The sequence below is a fragment of the Ziziphus jujuba genome, chromosome 1 (assembly GCF_031755915.1).
Source record: "Ziziphus jujuba cultivar Dongzao chromosome 1, ASM3175591v1".
NCBI lineage: Eukaryota > Viridiplantae > Streptophyta > Magnoliopsida > Rosales > Rhamnaceae > Ziziphus > Ziziphus jujuba.
Window position 1 is genome coordinate 46,148,034 of NC_083379.1, and position 12,119 is coordinate 46,160,152.

General features: G+C 35.3%; 3 protein-coding genes across 6 annotated transcripts; 2 read left to right on the forward strand and 1 right to left on the reverse strand.

Annotated features, from left to right (window-relative positions):
- The first annotated feature begins 1,498 nt into the window (after window positions 1–1,498).
- Window positions 1,499–6,091, forward strand: LOC107408029 (zinc finger BED domain-containing protein DAYSLEEPER). 4 transcript variants are annotated; one of them, XM_025079181.3, is made up of 4 exons: window positions 1,499–1,812; window positions 2,816–2,884; window positions 3,147–3,204; window positions 3,838–6,091. In XM_025079181.3, exon 4 carries the CDS (start codon window positions 3,838–3,840, stop codon window positions 5,878–5,880), a length of 2,043 nt encoding a protein of 680 aa, XP_024934949.2. In that variant the 5' UTR covers window positions 1,499–1,812; window positions 2,816–2,884; window positions 3,147–3,204; the 3' UTR covers window positions 5,881–6,091. The 4 variants fall into 4 exon arrangements, with proteins under 4 accessions (XP_024934949.2, XP_015870877.2, XP_015870884.2 ...); XM_016015391.4 differs by lacking the exon at window positions 3,147–3,204; XM_016015398.4 differs by lacking the exon at window positions 2,816–2,884.
- Window positions 6,092–7,099: 1,008 nt separating this feature from the next.
- Window positions 7,100–10,143, forward strand: LOC107407809 (putative pentatricopeptide repeat-containing protein At3g15930). Its single transcript, XM_016015126.4, has one exon. The coding sequence runs from the start codon at window positions 7,434–7,436 to the stop codon at window positions 9,558–9,560; it is 2,127 nt and encodes a 708-aa protein (XP_015870612.2). The 5' UTR covers window positions 7,100–7,433; the 3' UTR covers window positions 9,561–10,143.
- A 385-nt stretch (window positions 10,144–10,528) lies between these two features.
- Window positions 10,529–11,984, reverse strand: LOC107407835 (uncharacterized). The gene is made up of 2 exons (XM_016015155.4): window positions 11,804–11,984; window positions 10,529–11,666 (listed from the first exon to the last, which is right to left on the reverse strand). Exon 2 carries the CDS (start codon window positions 11,632–11,634, stop codon window positions 10,672–10,674), a length of 963 nt encoding a protein of 320 aa, XP_015870641.1. The 5' UTR covers window positions 11,635–11,666; window positions 11,804–11,984; the 3' UTR covers window positions 10,529–10,671.
- Between the last annotated feature and the right edge of the window lie 135 nt (window positions 11,985–12,119).

The following is a 12,119-nucleotide window of genomic DNA, read 5'->3' on the forward strand; positions in this document are numbered from 1 at the left end:
AAAGGTTATTTATTTTATGAATTTATTTATTTGTTAAATATTAATTTATCGAAGTTTATCGAGGTTTTACTCTATCTCATTTTTATAACTATAACTATAGTGGGCTTTATAAATTTAAAAGCTAAAATAAAAAGTGAGCTTGACTATTTAAATATGAAGAACAAAACGTACTATTTATATAAAACATTTAATAAACTTACTAATTGGTACACCATTTTCTATGCATAATTATAATTAAATTTTTCGTATTTTATTCTTTTAAATACTACATTTTATATGTGATAGGAGAAAAAAAAAAAAAAGAAGAAGAAGAAGAAAAAAGATAAATTGGAGAAATTTAAAAGAAAGACTAATTATAAAGAATATTATTGAAGTATGCTAAAAAAACACACTTTATTTTTTAAAAATTTTCATAATACTTTTCATTTTCAAAATTATACTATTCAAAACTAAGAGCGGTGGTGCTCTTTAGGTCATACATGATAAATGAAGTAAATATAATAGAATGGTTATTTTAATATTAATTATTGTTATATTTGATATATTTTAAACTTTAGAAATATTTAATCCGTTTAAATATATATTCATCATTTAAAAGGGAATATAAATAGTCAGCCACAATTGATACTCTTTCATTTCAATAATTATAAAATACATTTATTATGTTTAAAATATATATAAATCCAGATTAATATTAAACGCTTAAATAATAAATAAAAAACTTAACTTTTTAATTAATCTTTGCCTTTTTTTTTTGGAAAAAATATTTATAAGGTTAAATATAAAATTTAATTTAATATGATTGTTAGATATATTAATAGGAATAATATATATATATATATATATTTTTTTTTAATTCTTTTGAATAGGTACCATCATTGTATCACCTATTATTGTATAAAAAATAATCATTATGCATAATAAGTTGGTAAATTATTGATAGATGGTGCTGTATTATTTCAGTGGTACTAGATTGCTTTTTTTTTTTTTTTTAAATGCATGATCTGTAAGATAAATTATAAATTTAACTAAATTTATCTTTTAATTTTTATGTTTAAGTTATTAAAAAATTTATGTTTCGATTAAATCATTAAACATGCCTTTATTTTTGTTAGGTATTTTCTTTTTTTAAAAAAAAAGAAAATCAAGGTGAGTTTTATTTTTTTTTAATTTCCAGAATCAATCAACTCTTTTAAAATAAATTTTGAAAGTTTAAAATCTAATCTCCATCGAAAAAATAATTTGTCCAAAATAAGAAGGAAAAAAAAAAAAAAAAACATGATTTATAATAAACAAGAGAGGAAAGCGAACAACATGCCGATTTTCCATATAAAAGTCAAAGAAGGAAACGTGGTCGTTTACAATTGCCCAACTCACCGTCATACTGATCGAGAACAAACGGTCCAGATCTAACAGATCGTAGGTGGGCTCTATCGGCGTCCACACAGATAGGCGGAATGGACCATCAAGCAAAATCTATATAAAATGGACCCCGAAAACTAAGTCTAAACCTAGCCAAGTCCAAAATCCAACTCGCCCCTCTGTTTTCCGCCTTTTTTTTCCTTTTCGGCTTTTTTTGGTTCTTCTCTCTTATCCCAAAAAGGCCTAAGCTTGCTCTAAGCCAATAGCCCTAATTAGGTCCATTAGGGTTTTTGCCGCCAACGTTCTAAACCTTCAAGCTCAAACTCAAGCCCATCAACTTCGTCTTCAACCTCTGATTTTTCAAAATTTCTAATTTTTTAATATATTTTTTTGATAAACCCTAGTTTGAGTTGCAGAAGGCGATCTTTGGTCTTCAGTCTGTGATTTCCGGTAAGAGCTTTGAACCTCTCACTTTTTTTTTTTTTTTTGGGGTTTGGTTGATTATTGTTATTAATCAAATATAACGGATTTGTTTATTCTCTGCGTTTTAATTTGATATCGTTAGCAATTTGTATATTCGCTCCGACTGCTCAGTTTATTTGTATTTTCTTGGTTATCTTTTGTTTTGGGATATTTTGTGGTTGTCTAAGTTCCTGTATAACTGTAGGGTTTAAGGAAATTGATAGCATATATAGCTACCTATAAATACCTACATTCCCATGTATCTGTATGTATGTGTTTACGTAATTGTGTATGCATAATGTATATACGTATAAGTAACCCCAATGAGGGTGCGTATCTGGGTAATCGTGTTTTCTGAAGTTCAAAACCGTAAGTTTTCTTGAACTAGGCGTTTCACTTAGGGAGATTTCCAAAAGAATATTTATCCCCTCACAAAAAGGAAATAGTTAATCTTCAGGATTATTATTATAATTACTATTACTATTTGATGATCCAGTAGCACGGCTGTTATACTGTTGTAGCGCTACGAACAAGTAACTGATTAAGGTAAGTGGGCCTGGGTTTCCTGGACAGAGATTTCGAGTGGATATGTTTATAACTCACCTATTGGACATTCTAAGTCTTTTTATTTAACGAGTGGATATGTGTATAACTCACCTATTGGACATTCTAAGTCTTTTTATTTAACTATCAATGGGCTCTGCCCTCATACAACTGTCAGTATATTAGTCAGCTCCTAACTTATATATGAGAGTTCTGAATACAATAATTGCAGTAATTCTAAGGAATTGTTAAAGTGAAAAAATTGTGCAATTTAAATCCAAAGTGTTTGTGATTCATTCGTTTTTAAATAATCCTTTTGTCTAGCCCATTCTTTTGGCTTCTTGCAAATTCTTGGTTGAAAGTAACATAATACCTTCAACTTTAACAACTGGGTTTTGTAACTTTCATTAGCCTCGGCCACATCTGATTAGGATAATTTCCTCTGCAGAGGTGTGGTCATTGTTCCCGCGTTTGTACCCTCATCTGCCCGCACAATGTGTTGCTTTTATTTGTCCTGGTATGATTTTGAATTTCATCCATATTTTCTTCTAAAAAGACATGCAATTTAGTTTTTTTGCCTCTTAATGAAACTATTTTGTTGGTGTTTCTATTGTATTGCATCCAATACATCAGTTTAATTGAGAAAATTTTAATGGTTTGGGTTGTTAATTCCTTAGCTTTCCTCAACTAATGATTAAAATGTTAATTGAATTGCAAATACTTTTGTAAGTTGCTAAGAGTGCTGAACATATGTAGACATCATGTTTTTGTCTAAATAGATGATGAAATGCATTGTTATTCATCCGCGGACATGCTTGGCATTGAGAACAAAAACAGGTTCAGCAATTTCCTAATTTTAAGTCTTTGCTATTGCAATGAAAACTGCACTGTGAAGTTTTTATCTCACTTATCTTGTCCATAATAGCTTGTGGCTTAAAACCAATGGTTGATATATTTGTAGTGTCCATAATGTTATAGCTATTCTAAGGGACTCATGTACAATAAATACTTTTTTATTTATTATCAGAAGGGAAGCTTGCTCAAATTGTAATATGCACCATTTGTAAGATTTTTCATATAATGCTTGAAAAATTGATATTAGTATTGTTATTGTTTTGTTATAATCATTATGATTGCCAAATCATGTAAAGATAGTATATTTTCTCCTCCATGCATTGGGCATTCTTTCATTAAAGCGTAGTCATTATGGTTGTGTTTTGACGGTTAATCTTTTATGCTTATCATGCCTTGAGAAATAGCGGGTATCTGTACCAGCATCACTACTCTTGTCGAACTGATTTATTTTTTGGGATCTTGGATTAGTCAATTTGTGATTTGTGGATTGGTTGTCCTCATTGCTGAAATTTCATGTGTATTACTTTTGACTGTATATTTGTTTACGTATTATTGCTTTCAAATGATGCATTTTTATCCTTTTTGGAGCTGCATCTAACTCCACCTTCCATGTAGATGGATACCTCTATCCCTACTGATAATAATGAGCCACTCAGTTCAGAAGCACAGCCTAACAGGCGTAGGAGAAAGAAATCTATTGTCTGGGACCATTTCACAGTGGAAAGTGTTGGAGCTGGATGCAGTAAGGCCTACTGTAATCAGTGCAAAAAATCATTTTCATATATTAATGGTACAAAGTTAGCAGGCACCAGCCACCTCAAACGACATATTTCCATGGGAATCTGCCCAGCAAGCCGTCAGAAAGATCAGCTAATTCCATATACACCTGGATCCAAGACTCTGGGAACCAATCCCCCAAAAAGACGCTACAGAGTATCCCCTGGGTTTGCAAGCTTCCATCTTGACCAGAACCACTGCAATCATGAGATAGCTAAGATGATTATTCTGCATGACTATCCACTTCATATTGTGGAGCAACCTGGTTTTGTTGATTTTGTCCACACTCTTCAACCGCAGTTCAACATGTCAAGCTTCAATGCCATTCAAGGGGATTGCGTGGCTATATACCTGAAAGAGAAGCAAAGCCTTTTAAACCTAATCAGTGGAATTCCTGGAAGAGTCAGCCTTGCATTGGACATGTGGATTTCAAATCAAAACCTGGGCTATGTTTTTGTGACAGGACACTTCATTGATGGTGACTGGAATTTACACCGTCGGATTCTTAATGTTGTTATGGTACCATCTCCTGATTCAGCTGATGCCTTTAGTCAAGCTATTGTGACTTGCCTATCCGATTGGCATTTGGAGGGCCAGTTGTTCACCGTCACGCTTGATCAATCCTTGTTGAATGAAACTGCAACAGAAAATCTAAGGGGCTTTCTTTCTGTCAAGAATATGCTCATGCTTAATGGTCAATTATTAATAGGAAATTGCTTTGCTCGTGTCCTAAGTCGTCTTGCACAAGATGCATTGTATGCAATGAGGGAGACCGTAAGTAAAATTCGTGAAAGTGTAAAGTATGTGAAGACTTCGGAATCTCTTGAAGAGAAGTTTATTGAGCTGAAGCGACAACTTCAAGTTCCTTGCATGAAGAACCTTTTAATTGACGACCAAAGTAAATGGAATACAACCTATCATATGCTGGTGGCAGCCTGTGAACTAAAGGAAGTCTTTGCTTGCTTGGATACCTCAGATCCTGATTACAAAATGACTCCATCCGTAGATGAATGGAAGCAGGTAGAAATACTGTACACATACTTGAAGCATTTATTTGATGCAGCTAATGTCTTGACAGCCCCAACGTACCCCACAGCCAATGCATTTTTCCATGAAGTGTCAAAAATTCAACTGGAGCTGAAGCAAGCAGCCATGAGCGAGGATTCTTTTATTAGTTACTTGATCAAACCTTTACATGATAGGTTTGATCGATATTGGAATAATTGTTGCCTGGTTTTAGCAGCTGCTGTGGTTATGGATCCAAGGTTCAAAATGAAGCTTGTGGAGTTCACATTCTCCAAGATTTATGAGAATGCTGAAACTGCTGAAACATTGATTAGAATTGTTGAAGATGGTGTGCACGAATTGTTTATTGAATATACCGAGCAGCAAATGATTAGTCTACCAGATTCAGTCATGGAAGATGGGGATGATGGCATCCTTAAAACAGACATATCTCAAGAAGTGTCCCCCGAGGTGCCCTTTATATCTGCTGGGGATGGTCTTTCAGATTTTGAAATCTATATTTCTGAGATTACAAGCCAGCAAATGAAGTCAGAATTGGACCAGTATTTGGAAGAGTCTCTTCTGCCTCGGGTACAGGAGTTTGATGTTCTGGGTTGGTGGAAACTAAACAGAATGAAGTACCCTACTCTATCTAGGATGGCTTCTGATATTTTGTCCATACCAGTATCTACTGTTTCTCCCGATTCAGTGTTTGACACTGAAATAAAAATGATTGATAGCTATCGCGGTTCATTACGTCCGGTGACGCTTGAAGCCCTTATATGTGCCAAGGACTGGCTCCAATATGGATCCTCAACACAGACACCTTCACCCACATTTGAGGTTTCTAATGCAATTGTCAAAATGGAATTCTAGGTTTAGTTACATTTTTTTTATTATTATATATATATTTTTTTAACCTTTGAATGTAGGTAGATCATTGACGCCCTCATTTTGGTTGTTCCTAGGGGGTTAAATAGTGTCCAAATTTCCGCTGTTATCTTCATGCTCAACAGTCATAGGATGTTTATAGCTTAGTGTTCTTTTTACACTTTAAATTTATTATTATTTTTTTTTATGGGTACTACTACTGATACTGTAGGAATTATTAATATTCTTGGATTCATTAAATCATCAGGAAGATTAACATGGCTTTTTCAATGCATTAATCCAGCATAAATGTTTATTTCGCTCAGATTGTATTTCTGGGTCGATCTTTTAGATATTCCCCTGTTAAACAAAATTAAACAGCAAACGAAAGATATGATTTTATATAAAAAGAACTTGTGAAATTGGGAGGCATATTTATGTTTGCGAAGTGTAGATGGGTGTAAATATTCGTGTCTCTTAGCCATGTTGATATTTCAGACCGTTCTTCATTCCAGCTTGGTATATTCGAGCAGTGGCGATTTAGTTATAAGATTTTGTTGATCAATGACCTTATTATCCTCTTTGAAAACAAGTGAAAGGAAAAATGGTGAATATTACTCTTACCTTCCTCTACATATTGGTTTTAAATTTTAAATTTTTATTTCTTTCTATCTAATTATGTATAATTTGTTTGTTTTAAATATTTATTAAATATCATAAATAATTAGCTTGAAAAAGAGGAAACACACACACACACACACAAAATTTGAAATTACATTAGTTTGACAACATAATAGTAATAAATATTTGAAATATTGTTTTTAAAGACTCGCCCAGACTACACTCCAGGCTTATCTCAAGGCGAGACACATAAAAAAGTTGCTTCAAAGCTTAAAATTGGGATATTACTCTTGTAAGACATACGTTTCAAAAGATTAGATATACATCCAGGGCATAAAATTACACTTTTTTAACCCTTTAAAATAGTGAGGTATATGCCTTATAGAATAGTTAAACCTAATCTTTTTGTTGTTATTTTATAAAAAATTATATTACCTTTATAAATTATTATTTATAAATAAAAAATGTACATTTTATTATATATTTATTTATAATTTATTAATTTTATATCTATATAAATTAATTGATTTATTTTGCAGTTAAAAAATTATTTATATTTTTATCTTTTAATTTCGTATCAATTTAAATATATATATTTATTTTTTAAATATTAAAATTTAATTCCTATAATGTTTTAAGTCCCAAAGCCTAAGACTTGCATCCAGTCTTCTAATCTTATTAAGTTCTTGTTAAATAAGATCCTTATCAAAATCAGTGCTTTCATGAGCTTTTATATACTCAAGTTCTCACTTGGCCATTAAAGAGAAAAGTAGAACCATGCAATACTTGGCACATTTGTCGTTGTATGTCACTCTCTCAGCCTTCCAAGACTTGTTTGCTTGGCTTGCCTTTAGCATCTCATTCCTCGACTCCTAGGCAATCTGTTGCTATGGTATCCATATCCATAACTGCAACCCACAATTCCAGTGCACCAAGCCATGGAGAACCTGCCAATTAGTAGGCTCTTTCTGAACTGCAAGTCCATGGAGCAACTCAGGCAACTCCACGCCCATTCCATCAAAAAGGGCATCATATCACACCCAGCTCTACAGAACAGGATTGTGGCCTTTACTTGTGCGCATGAATCTGGCGACATGATGTATGCTCGTTGCCTGTTTGACGATATTGCTGAACCAAGTGTTTTTGTTTGGAACGTCATGATCAGAGGCTATTCTAGAATAAATTGCCCAGTTGATGGAATTTTGATGTATTTAGCAATGCTCAGACGGAATCTGAGGCCTGATCATTACACCTTCCCCTTTTTATTAAAGGGATTTAGTCGTGATATTGCATTGGAATGTGGGAAAGAATTGCATGGTCATGTGCTGAAATATGGGTTTGATTCAAATGTCTTTGTTCAAAATGCTTTGGTGAATATGTATATCTCGAGTGGCCTAATAGATATGGCTCGTTGCGTTTTTGATATGAGTTGTGACAGGGACGTGGTTACTTGGAATGCTATGATTTCCGGGTACAATAGAATCAAGCAATTTAACGAGTCCAGGAAGCTTTTCAACAAGATGGTGGATATGGGTGTCTTGCCCACTTCAGTCACCATTGCCCTGGTGCTATCAGCTTGCTCCAAATTGAAGGATTTAGATACCGGAAAGCAGATCCATAAGTTTATCAGAGACTTTAATATTGAGCCCAATTTAGTGTTAGAAAACACTTTAATCGATTTGTATGCAGCTTGTGGAGAAATGAACGTCTCACTCAAGATTTTCGAGAGTATGAAGAGTAGGGATGTAATTTCTTGGACTACCATTGTTAAAGGGTTTGTCAATTCAGGACAAGTTGATTTAGCTCGGAAGTATTTTGATCAAATGTCTGAAAGAGACTATGTTTCGTGGACTGCTATGATTGATGGGTACTTGCGGGTGAACCGTTTCAAAGAGGCTTTGGAACTTTTCCGGAAGATGCAGACTTCAAAGACAAAACCAGATGAGTTTACTATAGTTAGCATTCTCACAGCTTGTGCAAATCTAGGTGCACTTGAATTGGGAGAATGGATAAGAACTTATATAGACAAAAAAAATATAAAGAATGATACCTTTGTTGGAAACGCTTTAGTAGATATGTACTTCAAGTGTGGAAATGTTGAAAAAGCGTTAAAGGTTTTCAATAGAATGCCTCAAAGAGACAAATATACATGGACAGCTGTGATTGTTGGGCTTGCAATTAATGGACATGGTCAGGAATCCCTTGACATGTTCTCTCAAATGCTAAAAGCTTCAACTACCCCAGATGAGGTAACTTATATTGGCGTTCTCTGTGCCTGTACTCACACCGGCATGGTAGAAAAAGGTAGAAGATTTTTTGCTAATATGGTCAGTCAACATGGGATTGAGCCAAATGTTACACACTATGGGTGCATGGTTGATCTTCTTGGCCGAGCAGGGCATCTAAAAGAAGCTTATGAGGTTATACAGAACATGCCAATGAAACCAAATTCAATTGTCTGGGGAGCTCTTCTCGGTGCTTGTAGAGTTCACAAAGACTCAGAACTGGCTGAAATGGCAGCTAAAAAGATTCTCAAGTTAGAACCTGAAAATGGTGCTGTTTATGTTCTCTTATGCAATATATATGCAGCTTGCAATAAATGGGAAAATTTACGTGAACTAAGACAGATGATGATGGATAAGGGAATCAAGAAGACCCCAGGTTGCAGTTTAGTAGAAATGAATGGTATGGTTCATGAATTTGTAGCTGGAGACCAATCACATCCTCTGTCTAAAGAAATATATTTAAACTTGGATAAAATAACAAGTGACTTGAAACTTGCGGGGTATTTGCCTGATATGTCTGAGGTGTTTCTTGATATGGGGGAAGAGGACAAAGAAAGTGCCCTTTATCGCCACAGTGAGAAGTTGGCCATTGCTTTTGGCCTCATTAATTCTAAACCTGGAGTAACAATTAGAATCATAAAGAACCTTAGGATGTGTGTGGATTGTCACCGCATGGCGAAGTTGGTGTCAAAGGTGTATAAGAGAGAAATAATTGTAAGAGACAGAACTCGGTTCCACCATTTCAAGCAAGGTTCGTGTTCGTGCAAAGATTATTGGTAAGAGAGGTTGGTTAACGATATTGCCAATTGATTATAAGAAGCAGAACCGGCTGGATGTGGCAGTTAAACTGAGTTTATGCTTCAAGCCTTAAAAAGGGTGCTTTTTATGCTTTTATCCTTTATATTTGCGGCTTGAAATAAATTGTAAAATGTTGCACCAGGACAAATACTTATGAATAGGGGAATCAAGAGACTCGATACGTATAGGGTAATTGCCTGATTCATGACTGCACTTATGAGCATAACAAGAAATTGGCCATCGCATCCATGCTGATCAGTTCTAGCCACGTGGTGAGAGTTAGAGATGTGAAGAATCTGCATTAGTGTATGGACTAATGCATATCATTGGGTTCGTTTCATTCTCGGCTCGTTTTCATTTGAAGTTCACTTGTAAGAGTTCAATTTGAGTTTCAATTTCATTTCCCTTCTCCATAAGAAAATGCGACAGTTCTTGGGCCTCAGAGGGACTATTTCAGAATCCAAATTTGCAACGTTCTTTATGAATTTTAGGTGTATGATTTCTATTATGTTATTGTGTATATGTATAGTAAAAGTATTCAAATATAAATAATGCGGCTTTGTTATCCTTTTTTCTTAGAAGACTATAACCTTTCAAAGCCCCAATAAAATGAAAACTTAATATTTATTACGAGACTGATACGAGCATCTTTTTATCTTGGACGGAAATAAGAATGACCCGTTCAGCAAACTACTCCTTACTTTCTTCTTTCTCCTAAGGCTTTACAAAGCTCTGAAATCTTAATGTTGTGCTCCAATCAGTTGGTATAAATTTCAGCAACATTATACCAACATTATGAAACGCAATATGGGTTTGAAAATGCATTGGCAGAACAACAACAAAGCACAAGTAATAAGAACATAAAGCTGCAACGTTTTTTCTTTCCTGTTTTTTTTTTTTTTTTTTTTTTTAAGGATCATACAGACAACATCTAAAGCAATAGTCAATTAAAAAGAAAAAGAATTCTATGAATCTCACAAAGATTTGTCTAACATACATGAAACTGAACCACCCTCACACAAATTTACAAGGGATGGGTGAAATGCCACTCGAACCCAGTGCTAGCTGCAAAACCCATGGACTTGACGATCTTTCAATTTGACCCAGGATCAAGTACAGGAAGTCTGCAATGAAGACTGATTGATTTATCCATTTGACGAGAACCGGGAATGAAGAACTGGAATATCACAGTCAGGCAAGCACCCTGAGGAGCAATTCCATAAAAAGCACAATCTGGCTTGGCTAAGTGATACTGAAGGCTCTTAGCAAAATGCCTCACGCTCACTTGCACAGATTGAGCATCTCCCTTCAAAACAGCCCTGGTGGATCGACTCTGAGCACTCAAGTTCCGATCTTCAGCCGGAGAATCAACTTTGTCTCCGATGACCAACAATTTCCGAAACTCAGCACCAAGCGTGATCATTGTCGTCGAAATCTGTAAATGCAAATCCCCGTATTTGCTAATGGTTACATTCAACAAATCGCCAACATGCTTCATCCGATCCACAAAGCTCTGTAACTGATTCAAATCCGGAACCTGAACCAGAGTCTGAGGCAAATCCTGAGCCATGTCAAGAGCGGTTTGAAGCTCAAGAAGTTGAGCTCTAGACAAGGGTTTTGAGATCGGTACGTCTTGGATCACTGCGGATTTATAACCTTTGGTCTCAAAGGTAAGGAAAGGCATGGGTTGGGTAGAATTCGGAGGCAACTTCTTCACCAATTTGATTTGGAGACGATTCTTCTCAGTTGACCCACTTCCGAATTCCGTACAAATGCTGACACTGCTACGAACAGCACGGTGGAGAAGTGAGACATCAATGGCGAAAGCAATGCGGTCCTCGTTCTGGCTGGAGATGCGGTAATCGTCGAAAAGAGCTTCTTTGCGGAACTGAGCGACGGATTGAATTCCGTCGCCGTTGAGAAGGTTGTGGAGGAAGATGGCATGGTCTCTGGTGAAGTAGAGGTGGCAAATCTTCCCCATCTTGTCTAGCGCTGGCAAGAACCTCTTTTCCAGAAGATTTACTCCATTCTCCGTCAGAAATGCCTTGAATTTCATCTCTCTCTCTCTCTCTCTCTCTCTCTCTCTCTCTGTATTACAGTTTCACCTCCGAGGAAATCAGTGGAGGAATAACAAAATAAAAAAATAAAAAAAAATTTAAAAAAATGCTTAACGAGAGAAAGACAACCTAATAATTCATCGATAATTGTTCTCCATTTACGTTTACCTTTCGTTTGGTTGCCGAGAAAATTGAACGACGAGACAAGAAAACAAAGGAATTAGGGATTTTGAATCTCTCTTACAGAGACCGTGGAGGGATTTTGGCGGTACGACGCTTCGCTTCGACGCTTCTTTGCGGTTGGATTAGGTAAATGGCGCCAATACTCGCTATTTATAAAAACAAGTAACCAAAAGTTGGAAAATACATCAGACTTTTGAGGGCAAATTCGGTAAACAGCAATGAGGAGCAAAGTCCAATTTGGGTTCGGGTACTCGGATCTAAATTCGTATTCAACAATTCAAATTAAATAGCCCGTTAAAAG